We start from the raw sequence: 23,964 nt of genomic DNA, 5'->3' as shown, positions 1-23,964 counted from the left end.
ACCCCTCAGCACTGTGTGAAGATGGCACCAAGCATCTTCTCAAATGGCCAATATCATTCAGCATAGGCAAGGGTCCAAAACAGAACCATTTCTTCAGGACCTCTACTTCTTCAGTAATTGGTCCTCTAGGTAAGTGATTACAGAACCCCACAAAACACAAACCAAAAAAATTTGGCACATCAAAATACTGAGACCAGTACTGCTGCTTGCTTTATAAACTGTGTGAGACAAATGGGAGAATTTCAACTTCCACCTCCTGGAAAACATTTTTAATTTTCAAGATACTGGAAGAGAAAGTGGGCATGACTCTAATATGCTCAACATAACTTACTCTCCGTGGTAACAAATTTTCAGTAACATCCTATCCTATGTTATCAACATAAGGAACCAGCAACATTATTAACCAATAATTAATTATTATTGAAGGGTATTTCCAGTACAGCTGATCTATCAGGTGTGTGTCTCTCTATGAACACAGGTGAGGAAACATGTAATAAGCAGAACAGTCACCTTTCAAAACATACTTTTTCCCTTCTCTTAGAAGGTAGCTGTGGGGTTTTTGAGATGCAGAAACTGTGTTCTTTTTGAGGGCCAAACAATCCTACCCAAAATTCTACGTGGAGTCCAGGCTACTTATATCAGCAATATCACTAACAGTAACATTAGCAATTCACTAGAGTTTTCATAGTGTAAATCCTGCACATTAATAAAACCTCTGAAAGATACTGTAATTAAAAACCTATGTACAATTTCATTCTGAGAAAGGCCAGCAGAAGGGATGAACAAATAACTGAACATCGATATCCTTGCACATGTATTTAAAATACAAAACATTTGTTTCTAGGAGGCTGTATCAACTGAAGGGGAAGAAAAAAAAAGAACAAAGGAAACCCAAAGCATCAGAAAGATGCATAGAAAGCAGATGCAGTTAACCCTCATGTTCCCAAGACTTCCTGTGTATAAATTTATATCCTACTAGTTAGCACAAATATTTCAAAGCTCAATATTGCCACAAAACTGAAGTTCCACTCAACTTTACATATGGCTCAAGGACATGTGTAATGGTTCATTGAAGAGGTGCTAGGTATGTTTTCAGATTTCAGCTGGCACTATTTGCTGCTAGGAAGTCTTTGACACTAACTAAAGACTTAACTGTTCAGCTGCAGAGAATGAAACAGAAAAGTTCCTGGGTGAAAGACAATATAACATAGAACCAAGCAACAATATTTGAATAAAGTATGTCCTGGTTTTGGCTGGGATAGAGTTAATTTTCTTCCTAGTGGCAGGTGTAGTGCTCTGGTGCGAATAATGTTGGTAACACACTGATGTTTTAGTTGTTGCTAAGTAGTGCCTATGCAAAGACAAGGGCTTTTCAATTTCCCATGCTCTGCCAGTGAGGAGGTGCAGAAGAAGCTGAGAGGCACAGCAGAGCCAGGACAACTGACCTGAACTAGCCAAAGGGATAGTCCATACCATAGAATGTCAGGCTCAGTATATAAACTGGGGGGGGGGCTGGCTGGGAGGGGCTGATCACTGCTCAGGGACTGGCTGGGCACCAGTCAGCAGGTGGTGAGCACTTGTGTTGTGCATCACTTGTTTCTTTTGGGCTTTATTCCTCTCTCTCTTCCTGTTATCTCTCTTTTGATTACCATTACTATTATTGTTGTTATTATTATTACAATATTTTACTTTATTTCAATTACTAAACTGTTCTTATCTCAACCCACAGGTTTTACCTTTTTCAATTCTGCTCCCCATCCCATTGGGAGGGTGAGGAGTGAGTGAGTGGCTGCATGGTACTTGGCTGCTGGCTGGGGTCAAACCAAGAGAAGGTGTGAGAGTAGTTTCGCAGCGATAAATTGAATATTGATTGAAAAATACTTCTAACCTACTGTGTATTGCTTATTCTCTTTTAACTCAAACCACTTACTCTTTTTCTAGAGCAACTTAATGAAATACTACAATAAGCAGCATGCTACCTATAAAAGTATCCTCATATTTACAGATGGTCAAAATGCTGTATAACCTCAGCTCTCAGAAAATGGAAATTTTCCAGACAGATCGATAGCACGGAATGACTCTCAGAATTTGGGGAATCACTGTACTAAACTGGAGGGTAGAGTCTACAGGCAACTGGAATGGATTAGCTTCAAGCTGCGGTTCGTTTCATCCCTTGCTGTTTCAAAGAATCAGCAGAAGAAAGCAATTCACTGTTAGAACCTCAAAAGCAGTGAATGGGTAGAAATGGCAAGAAATGTTTAGCACAGTATTTTTGAAACAGTCATGATTAAGTCAGTGGTAAGAGGGATGGATGAGGAGCTATGGTATAAACCAGGAAGCAGAAAATTCAGTTTCAACATGGAGAAAGAATGCTGAAGTAATAAGAAGCTATTAAACCCATGAAGGAACAGGAAGAGCATATGTTAAAACATTTTTACATACAGAGGAATACTTAATACATAAAAAGGAAGTACCAATACATACCAGCCTCACTCCAAAGTTACCGGCAAGACACTTTCTCAACCCTGTCCCCTTAGATATAGAATCTCCAACAAAAATCCAAAACTTCGTATTCACATTAATGCACAAATTAGTTTTCCTGAAGCACTTATGCCTATCTCACCAAAGCAGGGTTTTCCAGGGTATATAAACATAAAAACAGATGTATTTAGATGCTGCACCACTTCTGCCAGCTTTGCCATGAAGATTTGTTTCTTCTATAATTAGGGTAGAGATGTTCTCATTCACCTGTTTATTATCATTTCCTTCAGAGTCAAACCCTTGAGAATGAACTACTGTCATCACCAACAGCGCTACTTCTGTGTAAGGCACTTGGAAGACCAGGCATTCACCTTGTCACTGCCTATGCTGTTAAATCTCCAGATAGAATTTTTTCTTTCCCCCTAGCTTACCACCTGCATTCAACCCCTCATGCACAGCAGCATGGCCTCAATTATTGCTCTGCCTCTACAGAGGCTGCTATGCAATCTGATCAGTGACAAACTCTTCCAGAAACACTATCAGATTGAAATGGCTTGAAACCTTGCATCATATGATTTCTAGATCAGAACAACATACTCCTTTGAGCAAGTATTTTACACTATACAGCACAACACAGAAGTATTCAAAATGAAATAAAAGGAAATCCTTAGAAATCAATTTAGGTATTTCTGACAAAAAACCATGAAGTAAATGCTAAAGAAACACATTGTGTAGTCATGAAGGGAGACTCCCAGAGGTAAAATCCTCATTACACAATCTTTTACAAGTCTCTCTTTTTAACACATAATAAAAGCTTTCACTACATACAGCAGTATGAAATGAAAAGATTAACACCCACTCACCTCTGAAAGGCAAGAAGAGCCTTTCTCTGCAAGACCTCCTGCATCCCTCGCAAAGATGCTAAAAAGGATATATTTGATCAGTAATATGCAAGATCAAGAGCTTTCATTCCACACGCTCATTGATAAAGTTTTAAGACATTGACTGAAAAACCAGTTGCACACAGAAGCTTTAATTTTAAAATTAGCTTGCTGCTACGTATCCTTTTTTTAGGCAACATGGGAATTTCCAAATGAGAATGTTTAATCTTATCTTACCATCAGTAGCCTGCAGACTGTAAGTCAATCCCAGTGCCAAGTAGCCTTTTGCTTTGAACTCTGATGTTTTGTCCCCAAGATCAACAACTGTTTTGGCAAATCTTTCAGCTTCTTCCAACTGAAAATATTATAGAACATCCATGTAAATAGAAACCTAGTTAAATCTTATGTTAGAATTAGAAGAATGCACAGCATTTGTATTATGCACACTATACTGTTGAAATCTCAGGCATGATTCTTTTAAGGACTATTTAGTTTTTCATTAGACTTAGTTTTCCTGCTACATACTGAGTAAAACATAGATTTTAAGCTGAAGCACCCATTCCTATGGTTGAGAGAAACCCTGGCACGTAACAAACAGATCATTCTAAACTTACTGTGGGTTTGCCTTTTTTTTTTTTTTTTTTTTTTTTTAAATAAAAAAGGCACTTCTGGTCCATATATGCCATCTACCATTTCTGTATTTCATAAATAAGAGTTCTTGCCCCATGAACCATTTCTTTAGGAAAATCAATTGCAAAAATTATAGCTCCAACCCTGCAAAATAAAAGTATAGCCATGCAGAACTCTGCATCACACACAGTATTGCTGAATGTATGAAAACTCATAAACAAACATGTGAAAGATCAAGTTTTAACCACGCAGCCATTTATTTAACAATCTAGAAAGGAAAAAAAAAAACCCCACCAAAATTTGGATCCATTCCAGTAAAAACAAATCTAAGTACAGTAAGCTACTCCACATGGAGTCAATCCATAGGGAACAATTTACAGAACTAGGATCTATGTTAATTATTAAGACTGCATTTTTGTCAGCCTGAACAAGTCATGTTTCTGCTACTGTACCATTTTATCAATTTCTGATTGTTTCCCTCCTCTCTTCCTCCTTTTAAAAATAAACTTTCTTCTAAAAATTACACATATATATCTTGAAAACTGTATGATGATCTTTGATCACCTTATTGTTTTTTGTACAGATACATCAATTTCAAGGTTATCTAAAACACAACTTAAGTAATACTTTTTAAAAACACCCTGTCTCTACCAGGAATTCATAAACCCCAGCTTCCTGCAAACATATCACCAGAAGAGTCTCCCGAAGAAGAGATTTGTCTCATTATCATCAGAAAAAATTACTTTCCTCTTGCACAGAGGAAACAGAAGTCTAAGTTGCGTTTTTAATCTTTGTGTGCCAACAATGTTTCAATTTGTAATATATTTTTAGCTATGTTTTAGACCAGCATCAAGATATGCTACCTTGATAAACATAACCATTGCTGTCCAATATTTTAAATTAGCCATGCAAACAGAGATGTACAACATATCTGTGCTGCTTTTCTAGAGATGACCAAGTGAATGTAGTCACTGTGCAAAAGCATTTGCTACATCCCGAAACCAAGTTCTTGTTGCATTTCAGCACAGCTCTTGCTGAAAAGATAAAAGAGTGGCAAAGCTTACCCAGTGGAGAGATCCCATACAGAGCTTCGCAGCAAGGAGTGGAATGGTTGCGTCATCTGGTTTCAAACGTATACATTCCTTCAAGACTTTAACAGCTCGAGCAGACTGTTAAAAATATTTTCCACTGAAATTACTAAAAGCATAAGTATGTTTCTTGGATAGAAGATTCCTATTTCCATCATTTACTTTACTTTCACCATATGAAGGAGACACTACTAAACATTTTGTTGACAATTTGTCACAACTCCTCATGCAAGCGAACCACAAGTCTTCATGCACTGCTGTCATTATCCAACCCCTATGAACTATCATTAAGTGTCCCCAGTGAAACATTTGCCCAGAATGTAATTCCAATGGTATATAATTCAGAAAACTGTTCTGAGATGCATTTAAAACTCTACTAGGCCTGTAAGCTCACAACATTTGAGCCAGGCAAATGAAAGAGCAGGAACAGGACAGAGTCTTCAGAATAAGCAGTGTTTTAGTGTTCCTTGGGAGTTACAAGAGCACTTAGAAATAGTTCTGATATAAGGATGTATAACAGACAGGCACTGATTCTCTTTTTTTAACCAATTTGCCTCCATGCAATCACAGTTTAGAAGATAACTCAAAGTAAACAGAGAACAGTGAGAAGAATCAACCCTCTTCAGAACCAATGTGCTTCTAAAGGTATTTTCTAAAGAAAAAAGAATTAATTTCTTTCTCCAAAAGTGGAGATAAGCAAATTACCCCCACTGAAAATTATATTTTAGAAAATTAGTATTGTTTACATTATATAACGAATGTGATTTATTTTCTGTAACATGACAGGGAAATGCAAAAAGAATTGAAAATAGAAGACTGCATCTGATAACATAAGTTCCTATGTTATATAAAACAAAAAAAAACCCATCTCACTTTAATAGAACAGAATACAGTATCAAAGACTCTAGTATTAAAAAAAGCCATAACCAGAAATTCCCAAAGAACAAAAAAAAGAAGAGCATCATGAATCACCATTAATTTGTACCTAAATGTAAAATTCTTTCATGGAAACAGCACTGAAACAAGTTGTTACTGGATAATATGATCCAGTATAATTCACTACATACATTCAATTAACTTAGCTTAAGATGATAGAAACTATCCTGCCTATAAGCATCTTTCAACCTTCCTAAGTTAGAAACTATTGAAGCAACAACATTCTTTGTAGAGCACTCGGCATAAATTCAGGAGTACAGTGTACTTAGCTGATTTAAGGATTGCAATTCTTTGCAAAAACACCACAGGTGAAAACTGTGGACATGCAAAATGTTATCAAAAGCCATCAATAGAAGAATTACATAAAAATATTACGACTTACTTTTCCTGCTGCCATCAAGGACAATGCAAATTGATACCAGAGATGGAACTCTTCAAATGCAAACTTCATGGCTCTTTCTAAACACTAGTTTTGGGGGGAAAATTTTTATTTAAGGGCACATTCTTCAATTATTAAGAAGGCATATTAGTATAAAAATTTTCTTATAGACTCATATCTAAAATACATGTAATTCAAAATTTAAATCATTCAAATAAGTTAAGTGAAAACAGCTGACAGATTCTATATGGGAAAAAAAAGAATTGAACAGAAAATGGATTTCCCGTTTATTATGTTTGTTTAAATACTCCTGCTGGTACTGTCCTATTTAGTCTGAAAGAAGGAATGATAAATACCAGCTTACTGAAGGTACTAGCTGCAAAAAGCTGGCAATAAGTCTTAAGTGAAAAGGAAAATTGTACACACATTCTTCCTACATTGTGAATACTTAACAAGCAATGGCACCACAAGTACTTACAAGTACCACTTAAAAGGTGGTGGTGGTGGGTGGGGTGGTGTAAAGCTTCACCTGATGGTGTTATTTCTATTTTTAAGAATGTTGATGTCACACACAATATTCTCCTAAGATTTTCAACTTACTAACTGAATGCCAAAAGGAAATTAATTATTACTATACAGAGATTAAATATATTAAATTATTAATAGACTTATATTAATAATTTTGAAGTTTTAATATCTGCTGTTGTCAATAAGAATGATTTCATTTTGCTGTGCTCATTTTTACTAATCAGGCCAGCTCCAGAGAGTCAAAAGGTGGAACATTTTTCTGCATTAAACTTATTTAGCAAGTAACTTTCTAGTCTGCAGAGTCCAATTACATGAAGTGGCTTTTCTGCTCTGATAGCTACCAATATATATGCTAAACCACAATATCATTAATTATTTCCCACATTCAAACTCAGCTTTAACAATGCAGAAAACACAGCCATGTTCCCACACTTTAACAGAACCTGAAGGAAAGAACAGTACTGAGGATGAAACCAAACAAATACAAGAAGTGCATTATTTGCTACACATATGTAATGTATGCTAGAATTTCTCCTACTATACAATGTCCAGTATCAAGATTATTATTAAATAGAATTTTTATTAAATTACTATAAAGGACTGAAGTTTCTAAAAACAAATTCTTTCTAGTACTGTTTTTAAAAGTTCATCATTAGATCATATGTGTAGTTAGTTAATTAAATGTCTGTTAAGAAAACAACACAGGATTTATTTTCCCATTGGACTTTCTTTCGATCAGTGGAAGCAAAAAGATCACAGCAAGAACGAAATAAGTAAGTTACGCATGACACCTTCTATTACTTTGGATCCATCACAGAGATGCCTTAGCTAGGGCATACTCCTCCATCTCCCTCCATGAACTTGGCAGAAAATAAAAGTTGCAAAATTCTCCCCTCTCTTTCCATCGATCTGTACAACTGTGGTGCTAAAATGAGTGCCTCTAAATGGAAGAGAATGAATTCAGGTTTATCTTTTCAAAAATATTTCTAAATACAAGTCACTCTGCTTATTTTGATACTACTGTTTTACATATGATTTAAGTAATTTCAGCACTTCTTCCAGAACTCTGACCTACAGCAGCCATATAATTCCAGCGATTCACCCAAAAAAGTGGTGCAAGGAAACTTAATATTTAAAGTCAAAATATATTTATAAATTTTTTAGGCTGCCTAATCATACTTTCTTCTCCCATTTTTACATATTCATACATGTATGCATGTGCATTAATTATATAGAGGTACTTGTTCACAATTAGAAAAATAAAAATTATATTTTCTAGGCCTTGCTTAATTAAAAATTAATTGCCAATTGTAACTGGCAGAAAATAAAGAAGTTGGAGAAGTTGATACTTCAGGGTTTGTAAGGGACACAGGATATAACTGTAGATTATTTTAAAAGGCCTGAGTTTCAACATACTCATGATCTATTTACCTCTCTTTTTCCTTGACTTCAAGTTCTATTTATTTGGCTTCATTCAGCATGAAATGTGACAAGTTATATGATTTTTGGAGGCTAGCATGCGCGGGGGTAAGCGATATATGTGCATATATGTGTACGTGACCTATGCACCATGAAAACCTCATGAACTGGGTTCTTCTGAGCCAAGTAACAATTTATTTCAAAGAACAACAGGCTCCATCAAGAAATCAAAGAGAAATACAAAACAAGCAACAGAATCCTGGAAAACTGCAGACTTAACTAATTGAAAACACATTCAGTACTGTCCCTCTCCTGGCAGGCAGAAATGCAACTGTCAATAATGCCTTGTTAATAATCACAAATCACTATATGGGCAGGTGGTGTTGAATGCACTACTGAATTTTGTTGCCTAGCACTGTGGTCCTCCTGAAAAGAATATGCTTGGAGTTGAAAGATGAGTATCTAGGAAAATTTCCAGTCTCTCCTAGTAGGTCGTTAATAAGCTCAATATATGATATCCTACCGAGCTTAAAAACCAATTTGATGACAGTCAATACTTTTGTTTAGAGAAGAATTCTAACAGTAGAAAGTTCCTTGATCTAGTTGAAGAAGCTGTAAGAAACTGAAATCCTATTGTATACAAACTCCATAAAGAAATGAGACTTCTTCAATTAAGAACATGACACAGCATTAGAACAGTTTAGGATGAGACAGATTTTTGATAATTTAATGTTCTTATATCACAACTACTTCTGTAAGTAATCAGCTACAACTAAACCAGAAGATGGTAATGAGATACTGGAACTGGTGGGTGAGTATAATTTCCACAGCTGGAATAATGGTGTTTTCTGACTTGAAGCTGCAACAGCTCCACTAGAGCAATCATCATTAGGTCACAGAGAACAAAGCCAACAAAACATTGTATGCCTATTACATAACTGAACAGAATGTTTTCACATTTCTGAATTTGTGTTTATTGTAATACTTTGAGTTATAAAAGTTGCAGACTATGGGCCATAGGATTTGAGGGTAGATAACCTCTAACCACTCACTAAACTGTAAGACTTTAAGATAAAGTCTAGGTTTTCCTCTATCCTTTGGAAAATCTAACAAAACACATGCAAATTGCATAATCAAACACAAAACATTTGAGATAAGAGAACACACTTTCCTACAGACCTGAAAAAAGAATAGATTTCTATTTTATTAACTTCAAGGCCATTTTCCAAACTTCAAGGACTATGGAGCACTCCAAATATTATGAGGTGTAAAAGAAAGTTTTCTTTTGAAATACATCACCACAAATAATTTTTCTAGGTATTTATATCTATAATTTATACCCACAACAGCTTTTATCTTTTGCCATTCCTTCCTGCTGTCTCCATTTAATGTGTATCCTTTTAAGCAGATCCATGCCTCCTCACCTAAAAACCATGTGAATCTCTGTGCCATCAAACATTTGCCACACCTTTCACACAATTTCTGTGCTTGGCCACCTCAAGTCACTTGCATAATTTAGACAGTAAGCTTTTTGAGCTGGAAACTACTTACTGCATTTACACAGCAGTCAGAATGCCAGTGTCCTATGTTTGTTTAGCCCTTAGTACTACCACAATTAACATGATTAACAGAAATAAGTTGAATATGCACTATTATCAACAAACCTCTGAGAGCATTTCATATTGGCCTCTTCTTCCCAAGGCTATAGTAAGTAAATCATAGACTACAGATGCACTTTGCAAACTGATGATACGATCATTTTTGTGTTCTGGTATTCTGCTCAGTACAGCATCACGGTTAGCCTGAAACATACCACAAAAAAAGAAACAGTTAGGCATTGTAATCCATCCTATATTTTCAGCCAAGTAACATGTGTTTTATTCAAACTGACTTATTCAGTCAGCAACTGATATATGATGCAAAGAGAGAATATCTGCTACTAATAGCAAGAATCACCGCTTCTATACATTAGTGGCAAGACTGATGTTTCTATATGGATCTATTTTTAATTATTTGACTCTAATTACATAGATTAGGTAATCATTTAAAAGTATTGAAGAGTTCTCAAAAACAAGTAAGGGTTTTAAAAAATATCTTTTAAAATTTAATTTTATTTTTTGTATGCTAGTAAAACACATTAGAAGGATCTTCAAATCCTCTATTCCAGTTTTTGTAAAAGGCAGCAATCGATTTCTTCTCTCTTCATAACATCATGACACTGTCCTCTCACTTGTGAGTGGTGACCTGCCCAGGATAACCACACAGTCACCTTCAGGAGTTACTAGTCAGAAGTGAAAACCATCCCTGGTTGTGAGCACAGGTTTGGAATCAGGCCATGTTTGCAATAAGGCTTTGTACTTTCAATCCTGTTTTGTGAAAGGCACATTGCAAACCTAATTCCTTAATTAAAGTTTTCCTTTTGAGAAGGAAGAAAGCATAGCTAGAACTGGATTAAATTGACCTATTTCTAGATTTTTTGATGTTTAATATGCCCACTGGTACAAATGCTAGTACATCTGGTAGCTTGAAGTCAGAAGTTAAAGATCCTTCTCTCTCCTCCTCCCCCTCCCACCGCCTTTTTTTTTTTTTTAATTACACAAGGTATGGCCCCCTTAATACATTTACTTAGATACACCCAATTTTAATGGGCAGCTTATTCCCTTCTCTTTCAGAGGCAAGGCATGACACGCATTAAGGGATAATGAATTGTTTCTCAGCTTTAACATGATAACATTTATAGCTCTAAACATACTCAATACATCTTTACAATCAGAATAATTAAATACTGTAAGAAATTTTCAGAGATGTATGGAACACAAACTGCACAGACATTTCAGGAATTATCAGCTGAATAATCCACAGCTTGGTTTGAAAACACACACCCCCGCACACACACACTCCAAAACAGACATTTTGTTTTCTTTTGATCAATAAGTCTTTGGCTTTTCCTTTCTACACTGCATAAATATTTAGTCAGCCTCAACAACTTCTTCCTTTTTCAGTCCACATTTAATCACTATTTGACTTAATTCCTTGCAAGCACAGAACAAGCCACGAACTTGTGAAAAAATGGCTGACAATGTCAAAGCAGTATTATAGGAGGGGATGCCTTGCAAGTATAAAAGGTATCCTATCTTTGAACATAATTTTCTTCAGAATTATAAAACAGAATGTATGTACAAACTTAAGTGCTCAGTGTTTCAGAACTGCCACAGTCTCAAACACAATAAAGTGACAATTAGTTAAACTGCAACGTGTTAGCTGGCCACACTTACCCTACAGACACTAGGCCTGAGGCAAATGCAAGCAGTATAACTTAGTTCACCCACAGTGGAAGAAAGGATACGCTCTGCCATTTTACCATCAGCTAAGAGTAACACACAAGGCTGAGCCCAGGAGGTGGTGATCAGTGAAATGAAGTCTAGTTGGAGGCCAGTAACCTAGTGGTGTACCCCAGAGACTGATCCTGGGCCTGATCCTGTTTAGAATCTTCATCAGTGATCTGGATGATGGTGTACTCTCAGCAAGCCTGCTGATGATACACAACTAGGAGGAGGAACTGATACGCCAAAGGGCTGTGCTGACATCCAGAGGGACCTCAACAGGCTGGAGGAATGAGATGACAGGAACCTCATCAAAGGCTTCAACAAAGACTTGGAAGTGCAAAGTCCTGCACCTGGGAAGGAACAACCCCAGACACCAGCACAGGCTGGGGACCACCCAGCTGGAAAACAGCTTGGCAGAAAAGGACCTGGGCATCCGGCTGGACACTAAGTTGAACAGGAGCCAGCAATGTGCTGGCAAAGCTAGGGGTATCCCAAGCTGCATGAGCAGGAGTCTTGCCAGCAGGTCAAGGGAGGCAGTCCATCCCCTCTGTTCAGCACTGGTGAGGCCACAGGTGCAGTACTGGGCTCCCCAGTACAAGAGAAATCTGGAGCTACTGGAGATAGTCCAACTATCAAGTTGTACCTTGAAAGTACCACTAGGATGAATAAGGGACTGGAGTATTTCTTCTATGAGGAAAGGCTGAGAGCTGGGACTTCTCAGCCCAGAGAACAGAATGCTCAGCAGAGGAACCTTATCACTATGTACAAATACCTGAAGGGAGTGTACAAAGAAGATGGAGTCAGGCTCATTTAAGTGATGCCCAGGACAGGACCAGAGGCAGAGGGCACGAACTGAAACACAGAAGGTTCCCTCTGAACATTTGGAAACACTTTTTTTACTTTGGGGGTGACTGAGCACCAGTACAGGTTGCCCAGGGAGGTTGTGGACTCTCCCTCCTTGTTGATACTCAAAAGGCTTCTGGAGACAGATCAGCCTGCTCCAGGTCATCCTGCCTGAGCTGGGGGTTTGGACAAAATGACTTCCAGAAGTCCCTTCCAAGCTCAGTCATTCTGTGATTCTGTTACTACAGCTCAGCTGACAAGCAGCAACATGTACATACACTGTAATGTAAAGATGCCAGTCCTTCAGATCACACCTTTCTACTCATTCCTGCCTACATAAGGAAAGGCTGGTCTATACAAGTGTAACAGCTAGAATACAAGGGCATCTTACAGTAAGAGTGATGGCAGAGTTGCAGCTGACTTTCCTCATGAGGCATGACAACACACTGTAACAGCAGTCATGGGGCTAAAAGAGACATTTTGTAGTCTGAAATGTACATATAAGAAAATTAAACACTTGAAAAGCAGAGAACTGTAATTCCCAGAGCAGTTCTTTCATAAGCATTACAATTTAAATCTTACGCAAAGCATCCTTTCTGAATTCAGAAATTAAGGGAAATCAAGGTGACAAAAAAAGCAGCACTTGTAATCCACTAACAAGATTCAATTTTCTAGATATATATTGCACTAATTCTAACCCAAATAAGTAGTTATGATGTTAGAGATCACCAATTCCCTGAAACTAGCAGTATGATCTAGGGCTTGTATACACACAATGATGTGATTACTTTTAGTTACACAAAATGCTACTTATATGTCAGATCCTTGTTGTGTTTTCCAACATTTGCTTGAATAAGTTCTTGAAGGACAGAAGTCTTGACACCTTATCCATGTTTTTACTAATTCACAGACGATGCATGGGTTTATACTACTTTAATAACACAATACCATCTCAAAACACCAATGATTACTCACCCTTCTGTAACTGTTCTTCTTTCCCAAATAGTACTTTCAAAATCATAAACCACATAGTATTCATGACTACTACACCTAGAAAGCTAGCACGCACTGAAGCAACAGCTCTCAACTCTCAGAAAGATGTTTGTAGTGATTAATATTTTTATGCTAAATCTTCCCCTCCCCTCCACAAAACTAATTTGAACAGACAACTTAGCCAAAGTCAATCATGTGAAAGATTTTATATTCCCCCAAAACAAATGCTTTTGCTTCAGATAACCAGCAATAATTACTTGTAAATAAAACACCCCATACTGAAAGCTCATTAAGGGTATATGCTCTACAGTGACAAGCATTTGATATAATTAGGCTGATCTAATTCACAAAGGAAAAGCTGTAAGTAACCTGAAACAAGACTTAAAAGGGCAGTACTTTTGTTTTTTCATTTCTTAATGCTGATACGCAAGGAAGTACACAAGCAAATACAGTAATCGGTAGACAGATCCTGCAGAACTGGGACTGCTTCCACTTTACACCATGACCACAGCAGACATTGGAATTCTGTATATCACCATGAGCTGCTCAGGCACCTTACAGAGGCACAGGTGCCCCTTTCAGTGGTAAGCATATACTGCAGAAAAACCAACATGACAGATTCTGTCATGAATGTTGCAAAGCATATTGCTAGGAATAAGGAAAGTAGCTCATGCTACAACATAAAACGTTTGCCACGTCAGAATAGTTCAAGTAGGACAATTGTTCACTAAAATGTTCTGATCATATTTAAATGTATCAAAACAGAAATTATCTCAGAGCATGAAAGTATTTGAATCACCTATAGAACTTAAAACATTAAGTCTCATTGATGTGCAGTGTACCATATGATGCCTCAGAGGTTCCATCCCTCCCGTGAGAAAAACAGCAAACATTCCAGCTCCAGCTTTTCATTTCTGCTATCTGAGAACATTTAACTGGCTTGGTATGAGAATGTCAATATGTGGCAGTTGATAGATAACTAGTAAAATCATACTAGAGGAAAATATGAAAGGCTGATAAAAGGTACACGTAGGCCATTGAAAGGAATCACCTATTGAGGAAAAGAGTACACTAAAAAAAAAAAATCCAGTAGCAAAGGCTGAATGGCAGTATCATCAAAAATTATTTACAAATTTGAGTGACATCCAAGATTTAATGTACAATGGAAAATACTTTATAGCTATGTTTATTATGCTTATCTAGTAGTCTTTGATTTGGTTTTTACAACAAAAATAACTTACAGTTTGAAACTGTCTGAAGGGCAAACAGCTGGTGTAACAGTGATTCATACTGACAAGTGATGCAAATGAAAGATCTAGCTTTGTGTTCACCTGCCTATGGTTAGAAGGAGACTAGGTTCAGCCACTCTAAAGGAGATAAACTCCTATTCATAAACTTCATCTTGCTGACTTAGAGGAACAGAAGCTTGAGTTTCAGAAGTAACTGCCTGCTTTCCTAACAGAAAATGCAACACAAGTCATAAAGTAAGGCATGACAAAAAAGTTCTATTTCATTTTAAAAATAGCCCAACAAAACACACACATAGACAGCACACACACACATTCACTCTATTTTACCTACCATAGATTCACTAATAAGCAGCAATAGTAAGGCTTCTTCTGTATTTTCTTGAGGACAAAAGATGCTGTACAAAACAAAAATTTAATTATTTAAGCAGAACACATTAGTTTTAGGAATAGCTTATGCAAATATAGTAAGAGTACTCTAAAAAATGGAAAATTTCCAGAAAAGAGAACAGAGAGTAACTTGCATAAAAAGCTGATTGGTTAAAATGCATTTCTCTGATATGCTCTAAATTTGCATTCCAGAAAAGTTAGCCAAACACCATATGAGAACAAAACAACCACAGCTGTCAGTTGAACATATTTAAATATCCCAAAACGGCACATAATTTGACAACTGTAAAAACTGTACCCATAGTTTACCTAGCCTCTGGCACCTAATCTATCTGAGCCAAATCTATATCATTGATCCAAAGGTCGGCAATAAGAAATTCTCTCAGAAGAACAAGGTAACTTTTGTATTTTAGGCAATATGTGGAGAAATACTTCTATTGGTTTTTCATCAGATATCCTTGAGAACTATCTTCCTGATGCATTCAATGGCTGTGAATATTTTTAAATAGAGCCATGGCAATCTCTGCCTGCTTGCCAAAACCGCTGTTAACTTCCACACAGTTAAAATATTTGGTTTTAATGAAGTACACTGCCTTAGGACTCAATACTGAAGGTTTGTGTAGGACTAGTTTGCAAACTTTACTGCTTTCTCTGACCACTAGATAGTTTCTGATACTTTTCTATGCTGGTGGACAGACAACAATAATCTGTTGGATACACAACTGGTAGGAATTCATTCATTCTCTCTCACATGCACAAAAAAACCCAGTGACTGTCTTAACTCTTCAGATTTCTTTCTCTAAACTGTTTCTGAATTACTACAAGTACTATTTCTTGTTATTTCAGATGAATAGTTCCACAACTAACTGTTTAAATGTAGAAAATTTCCTGTTAATAAGCAACTCCTATAGTCCCAAGGGTGCTTAAACAACAATAAATTACAGATGGGAAACAAAACTTGCCTGAGATTAAAAAAAAACAACCCAAAGGTGTTTTAAGTACACTAGAAATTTAAGCAGTAATTAAATGCCTGAAAAGAAATGGAAACTGAAACACATCTGAACTCCAGGCGGTTTGAAAGCAACACTGTGAACTGCATTGTGGCACTATACAGCCGGTAAGAACCCAGGGCGGTTGTTTTGTTGTCAGATTTTTATTTTTTTAATCAATGCAAGTTGCTCACAAGCTTTTGAAGAGTACTTTAAATCTTAGGAGACATTTTTATTTTTACATAACAAAGAAATTTCAAAACACAGTTACTTATGAATAAGAACCACCCAGAACAGGGAATGAGGGGAGAAGAGGGAGCATCACAGAGCTCTCTATTTATCTATCCAGTCTTCAACGCAGAACTCAGCAACCTGGAAGTAGATTTAACCTGACGGACTGGCAATGGTTCCCAGAAAGCAGAGTAATGACTGGAAATAGTTGCCAGAGAAATTATTTTCTCAGAGAGAAAATGGAAGCTGCCTCACAAAGAACTACTAAAAGGTCACTTATCAAAACAAGACAAACATTATTTTCTCCTACAACTTTGAAGGTATTTTGGTACATAAGTTGATGTTTGTCTCAGTGAAGATCCTCTTCATGCAGAAATTACTGGGAAATATCTTTGACCTGTGTAAGCAAAAAGCTCAACTTAGTTGACTGAACTCAGACATTTTCTGTGTCTCCTGGCAGATGCACGTATATGAGTAAAGTAATTTCAAGGCAACAGGGCAGAGCAAAAGACACAACTGGAAACATGAAATGGCTAACAACCGAAGGGATACCAAGAAGTATAACAGTTCTTCAAGCGAGGATAAAGAAAACTGAAGAGGCAGTAACAATGAGATCTACAAAATCATGAATGGTATCAAGCAAATCACATTCACCATCTTCAAAAGGCCACAATGAAGTTACCTAATGTATCAGGCAATATATTTAGAAAAAAACAGTACATATCAGACTCAAACTGAGTTGGTGGTCAGGTGAACACCTAGGAAGAAGTTTCCTACATATCTGTCTTGCTATTCACTGTCTTAAGTAGTTACATTCAATCACTGCTGAAGAAGAGATACTTGGCTATATATGTTTTATCTGATCTGGTATTAAGCACTCTGATGTGATGAAAGAAAAGGACTTAATTACATGCTTTGATGAAACCATGGAACTCCTCACTTCCGTGTCCCAAGAGCAAGAAAATTACCCTGAACAAAGCCCCACTTTTGCCAGGAGGCATGTTTATACAAAAGGATGAGTTGACAATGAAGAACATAAGTTTGAAAGACTGAGCCTGAGAAACCTACTAATAAGTATTCAGGATCAAGGAAGGAGAATTGCTAGAAATTCTTGAAGATAAAGGCCATTCTGCTTGCTAGTAATAATGACACCATAACTATGTGGGCTTGCTGCTGTATAAAGTGTTAATGGAAACTGCAATAAATGCAGCTAAACAAACACCTGCCCTATGACAGTACCTTTTACATTACAATGTAAATATACTGTGAACACTAAAACAAAACATCTCTTCAGAATTTAAGGTAGGACTGCTTCTATAAGCAACCTAGCACAGAAGCAGGCTCTTTTGCACATAACAGGAAGTTCACATTATGGAAAAACACTTTCATATTAATTAATAAGGCACATACACTGTAAGAGAGGAACAGACTGTTCTTTAGGATTTGCTGTGTGAAATCAAGTAATTTGAATGAGAAAATGTGTGACTGCATAAAAGAGATTTCCTCATGTTTGGGCAATAAATGCATACTTTTTAAATACAGTGATCAAGATGTATCCACAAACTAGGTACTTCCTTTTTACCAAAAAGGTGGCCTGCATGTACAGTTTGCTAACTACATACATGCAGAGAAACACAATGGTTGTTTTGGCAAATTGAATGTTCAACTCTATGTATGCACCTTTTCCTAAAGCTCAAAAGACCGCTTTTTAATGATTATACATCCTAGACATAGTTGGACAAGACTGAAAATAAAAAACCTCACAACACCTGGGTTTTAATCCAGCTGGACAACAATAAAAAAATAATTCCTTGGAGAAAAGGATTTAAAAATTTCATATAGAACAGACAACAGTCTCCTCAAAAGAGATTCCCAGATCACACCGATTTCACAGAATCACAGAATAGTTGAGGTTGGAGGGGTTGTCTGGGGATTGTCTAGTACAGCCCCTCCACTCAAAGCAGGGTGACTGGCAGGTTGCTCACGACCATGTCCAGTTGGAGTTTGAATATTTCCAGGGATATTCTTCAGACTCCACAATCTCTTCTGTAATTTTTTTTTCTTAAATTTAAATGTAATTTCAATCTTCTCCATCTGCATTACTTAGCACTGTCCTACTACAGCAAATCACAATCTTGGCTAGATCATTATCTCCACTGCTACCATCTATTTCTCAGTTCTCTGGCTCACAGTGCTTTCCAGCATGTATCAAAACAAGCATGCAAAAGCTGTTGACCATATTAAATACAAGATCCCAGAAGGACTTGGGTGTAGAATACAAGTAGAGCGGTGCAAACGTTGCAGATTGTATAAACCAAGCACGCAACAAAGTTTCATCAGACCAAACTTAGTATCAATGAAATAAAAAAATACATTAAAAAAGACTGCCAAATTGTTAAGATTTCAACAGTATGCTTTGGTACTAGCACATTACTTTCAGGCAGTAAGCCTGAAGCCCAAGGACTGTAATAAAGTGCAAACTTTTGTTTGTATGTATTTTTGGCACTGTCAGACTGTGTCTAAGAAAACAGCTTTACCTTAGAAACCATTTTTCATTTAACCAAACAATCAGCAAACTATTAACTTCTAATAAAAAGTTCAAATTCAAGGAAATTGCTATTTACATTTAATAATAATACTAATGGCGATCAGTTTTCAAAAAAATCCACACATTTTGAAGAAGGAAGAGATACACACCAAAGCTACTCTGGAATTAACCATGGAATACGCTATACAAAAATGATCATAGCATAGCACTTACCTGAATTGGCGAAAGAATAAAGTTCAACAAAAAGGTGACATCATAGAGAAATGCCAAAACTAACCTAAGAAGATTAAAAGGCAGCCTTGGGAAAAAACCCTACCTTTGAAGCTGCTAGATAAATTGCTAGATATGTTTTGGGTTTTTATAATATTTCAGGGATGAATTTGAATTTCCATATTGCTACTTCCTCTCCTTCTATGATAAAGAAGAAGAGAGGTCTAGAAACAGCACACAACTTTTAAAATGTGCAGTCTCAAGACTGGCCACTCAGTTCATGTTTTCTTTTGTACCCCAAGTATAATAAGAGGTATCAACTCTACCATATACGCCAGTATAAAACAAAAACAAAAAAAATAATTTTGAGAATTGAGAACAAAAGGTCTCACGCATACAGTGCAAACTTCTGTTTGGAGAAGCACGTTGCTTCCCTGCTTCTCTTCAGGGAATATATATACACACAGCATGGGAAACACTCTTATTCATATTGCCCAATTCCTTCTAAATTTTCAAAAATATAAACTAAACTACCCAGTGCACTGGGTAACAATTGCAGTTATAGAAAAAAGAGAAGTATAAACTCAGCCATACTTTTCTCCAGTGTATACCCGGGGTCTTCTACTGAGCGCGTAATTCTTAGTATTTGAACCTTTTCGAAGTGGATCATCTAGGGGTGATTGGTGAGGAGGATCTTCCAGTGGATTCCAATAACTCTGTTCACACATGCCTCGTAACAAAATTTCAGCTAGTTGTCTTGCTATCGTCTGTAAAAGTGAAAGATAAATATTTTCCTTAGAAACTGAATACAAACTCTTCAAAAATGCTTAGATTTTTTCTAGTGAAGACTAGTCATGTAGAATATATTTTATGTTATTTTAAAACATCCCCCAAACCAGGCATACTGCTGTTTGAAAGGTACAAGTGCCCAGTTTAATTCTCTAAACACAAAGAAAAAAATGGAAATAACAAAAAAATCGGCAATTTTATCAGTTAAATCCAGATACATCTGATATATCAACAATACCAACTGTTGCACCTGAGTGGAACACAGTATATTTTCAGATATGTTTTGCTAAATAACCTCTACTGCCTCTCCAGGCCAGGAGCAGATGTTTCTGTTGGAGAGACCACGGTAGAGCAGATATTTCCTTGTGGTCCATGGAGAGGACCACAGAGGCAGATGTCCACACTGCAGCCTACTGGGAGGACTGTGGAGGAGCAGGTTCATATTCCCTAAAGGAAATGCAGCCAATGGGATGGACCCCACGCTGAAGGAGGGGAAAAACGTGAGCAGTAAGGAACAGCAGAGAGGAACTGTTATGGACTCACCACAACCCTCCACGCACCACTCAGGGAGTATGAGGGTAGGGAGAGGAGGTGGAAGAGTCAGGAATGAAGGACTGAAGTTGAACCTGGGGGAAGGGGGTGGGGGGAGGGTCCTTTAGTTTTTGTCTTTGTTTCTCACCATCCCACTCTCTTTGAATTGACAGAAAATTAAGTTAATTTCCCCCAAGTCAAATCTGGTTTGCCTGTGACAGTAACTGGCAAGCTAATTCCCTCTCTTTACCTCAACCCACAAACTCTTCCATCTTATTTTCTCCCCAGCCTGTAAGGAAAGGGAGTGAGAAAGTAGCTGGGTGGGCATCTAGCAGCCAGCCAAGGTCAACTGACCACAGACAGTTATAGCCCAAACCCCAACTGACTGGGGCTTCTGAAAACTTGTACCTGAAGATGCTGTTGTTTGCTACTGTTGGTAAGGCTCAGCAAGAGTGCAATGAGGTTATAGATCAGCATGAAGAAGTTTATTTTAACCAACTATTCTTGGCACCATATATTTAAGTGTATTAACACTTACATAGATATTATTTAAATAGATAATATTAAATTAAAGCTTTTAAGTCATCCCATAATCTGTAACTATCAAGTTAATCTCCTCTTTAATGTTTAATACATGTGCATACAAGCTGCATGACTATATATCACGATGATGAAAACTCAAGAGATTAGTATCAAGGCAGCAGAAGGAAGACAAGATCTACATTAGCATCAGAACTGGCAGTATTTCCCAGCAACAGATGCGTAATGTTTAAACCATGGAAAGCACCATATGATCTGCATCTTCTGCCTTAACTCCTATACCATAAGAAGCCCTTCATCCTTCATTCTATTAAAGTCTGCAATATTATCCCGCTCCATTGAACATCCATTATTTAGTAAGTTTAATACCCTTCTAGGAATCGGTTACTAAATGAATTAAGAAACAAATTACCTTCCTTATTATCACTTTGGAAGTTTTACAGGCCCAGTATTAGGAAACTAATCCAGGATATTTTGAAAATCATTACGTTAGAGCGAAAGATATAAGCACTGGCCTTTCATTATATAAAAGATGCAAAAAGATACATCACCCTTTTGGTAAAGGTTTATTGTCTGATAATATAAATAACAAATCTTCATGGTTTTGCTTCCACTGTTTTCCTTAGAGAGGCTTTACCACACAAAAAATAAATATAAAGAAATGATAACTTGATAACTTCCAAGTTAATAGAACACATATAAAGATGCTGCATTCTGTCCTCACTCCTATTACCTTACAAAACCATGAAACAACACCCTTATGAAATTATGGTAATTCATAAATAGGGCAATTATGACTAAGGTTGAAAGTATGGTCTGTCAGAGACCAAGCAGTTTTTAACCATATCCACAAATAGGAAAGAGAAATAGCAGACAGACTGGGTAGCAAACGTTCCTTTCCATTTTAAGCAATTCACTTAAGCCAGGAAACGTAACCTTATAAAGTGGTAGGTAACAGATCCTAATCAATACACTGTGTATCTGATTATTTGTCTCTAACTCATCCACTGTATTTATACTTTACCTGTCTACTAAAGTAGGAATCTGGCTGGAATAGGAATGTGGTTTAATATAACTTACCATTCGCAGATTTTGTGTGGTTCTTGTTTCAACAGCTCTTAGTAACTCTCTAAATCTACCAACTCCTCTCGTCAAGTTCCTGTATAAAAACATAGAATTTGACAGTATTCCAACTTGGATGTAGTAACACCTTAATATATTACTCAATAAAGTTGTTAAAATCCATGCTATCATTTTTTTCCCTGCATATCATAATGGATTTTGATGAGAGATACATTTATTTATTTTTTCACCTGAGAACCCCACCACTGATGACTATAACAACATTCCCTGCCAATTTATTGAAAAAAGAAACATTTTCATGATCAGTAGATAGTTCAAGAGAAAGCAAGGAAAAGTGTAAGAAGTGACCACTCAAAAAAAAGGGAAAAAACAAAACTGAAGCTGGTCTTGCTAATACAATGGTTTTAATTTTCAATTACATTAGGCTTCAAAGTATAAACTTGGGGGAAAAAAACCCCAACTAAAACATTCCATTTTAGCTGACACCTTAAAATAGGGATATAAAAAACAAGTAAATCTTGTAGTCCTCAGTGAAAGCAATGTAAATTTTTAAACTTCTTTTCAGAGAGGAGAGAGCACAAACAGCAAGGCCCACTGTGTGGCCAGAAGAGGACTGGGGGATCAGTGCTCTGTTCTTGACTTTTGGTGTGGCTTCTGCAACTCAAGTTTCTTTGTCTATGCTTCTTCCACGACTACTGCCTGAACAGCTTTTTACAAAGAGATTTATGACCCCCAGAAGCATCATTCATACTAACAAATTCAGCAGATCTGAACTTTCTTCTCGAACTAGGTTATTTTAAATGGTCTTATAGCTTTATCTTTTTTCTTATCTCTGTATCCCAGCTATCTGTTTTTGTATTGCACTTAAATGCAGTTGAGAATATTTTACTTAATATTTATAGTTTGTCTTTGAACTGGTGAAGGACTGGGTTGGCTTTTTGTGGAGCTGAACAACCAAATTCTGCAACCTCAACACATAACATAGGACAGTCATTTCACCATGTGAAGTTTGGTTGCAAAACAAAACTATTTGATCAAAAGCATGTTTTGTGTTAAGTCATAGATGTTATGTCATACAGTTGTAGTATCTAAAGATGCAACTTTATGCGCAAGTTGCACAACATTTACTTGCACAGGCTCAAAAGCGAAAAGAAGCATTACACATTGTGCAAGCTTTTCCTAAGTAAAAGCACTACTCCACTGCACTATAAAGCTGATGTTGGAATTGCCTTCCTTACTCTGTCTTTATTCACAAATATATTTAAAATACTGATTTACTGAATTGCAACTTTATACAAATTCAAAAAAAGTCAGCATTTTTACACAGATACTTTCTTTAAATTTAGTTGCAGAATACATGAAACCAGAGAGTTTGATGCAAGAGATCTTTTGCATCAAGAGATGCAAAGATCAAGAGAACTCTTACCACTTATTGCCTGGAGATCTACTCATTTATTTTACTCTTGACATTACATGACAGACGTCATCTCTGTTCTGTTTTATATAATAAAGGATTATCAGCATATTTCAGAAACTTTAGTCTCCAGCACAGACATCTTTCACTAGCCCAGGTTCATCTTCTGAAATACTTTTATATAAAAGCTCATTTAGAAAGGACTAGCATTTCCAAATAAAACCTGTATGAACAGGTTGAAAGTTATGTCAAAGCAAGCCACCAGTCAGTTAAAAAATAATCACCAGTCACACAAGAAATGATGACTGTAAAAGGTCCAGGTCACAGCAGAGCTTGACCATAGAGAGACCAGTTAGTACATATCTTGTATATACATCTAACATGGAAACAACTGCATTAAAGATCACATTTATTTATATATTTCATGCAGGCAGGCCTCTTAATAGTTAATGAATATTACACCAACTTCATATCCTAAGGAAGTACAT

The 23,964-nt window shown here is 36.7% G+C and overlaps 1 protein-coding gene across 2 annotated transcripts in view; it reads right to left on the bottom strand.

The window, feature by feature from the left end:
* The window catches only part of TTC7B (tetratricopeptide repeat domain 7B), a 144,633-nt gene that overhangs the window by 70,229 nt on the left and 50,440 nt on the right, over window positions 1-23,964 (bottom strand). For both annotated transcript variants that reach the window (XM_037395035.1, XM_037395034.1), the window contains exons 6-13: window positions 22,060-22,138; window positions 19,714-19,886; window positions 15,086-15,149; window positions 10,007-10,144; window positions 6,399-6,482; window positions 5,057-5,161; window positions 3,600-3,717; window positions 3,345-3,402 (exon numbers count right to left, since the gene is read on the bottom strand). In XM_037395035.1, the coding sequence (XP_037250932.1) occupies window positions 3,345-3,402; window positions 3,600-3,717; window positions 5,057-5,161; window positions 6,399-6,482; window positions 10,007-10,144; window positions 15,086-15,149; window positions 19,714-19,886; window positions 22,060-22,138 (819 nt within the window). The remainder of the gene's footprint in view (window positions 1-3,344; window positions 3,403-3,599; window positions 3,718-5,056; window positions 5,162-6,398; window positions 6,483-10,006; window positions 10,145-15,085; window positions 15,150-19,713; window positions 19,887-22,059; window positions 22,139-23,964) is intronic.

Source organism: Falco rusticolus, chromosome 7, assembly GCF_015220075.1.
Source record: "Falco rusticolus isolate bFalRus1 chromosome 7, bFalRus1.pri, whole genome shotgun sequence".
Lineage (NCBI taxonomy): Eukaryota > Metazoa > Chordata > Aves > Falconiformes > Falconidae > Falco > Falco rusticolus.
This window is presented reverse-complemented; position numbering and strand designations above follow the sequence as displayed.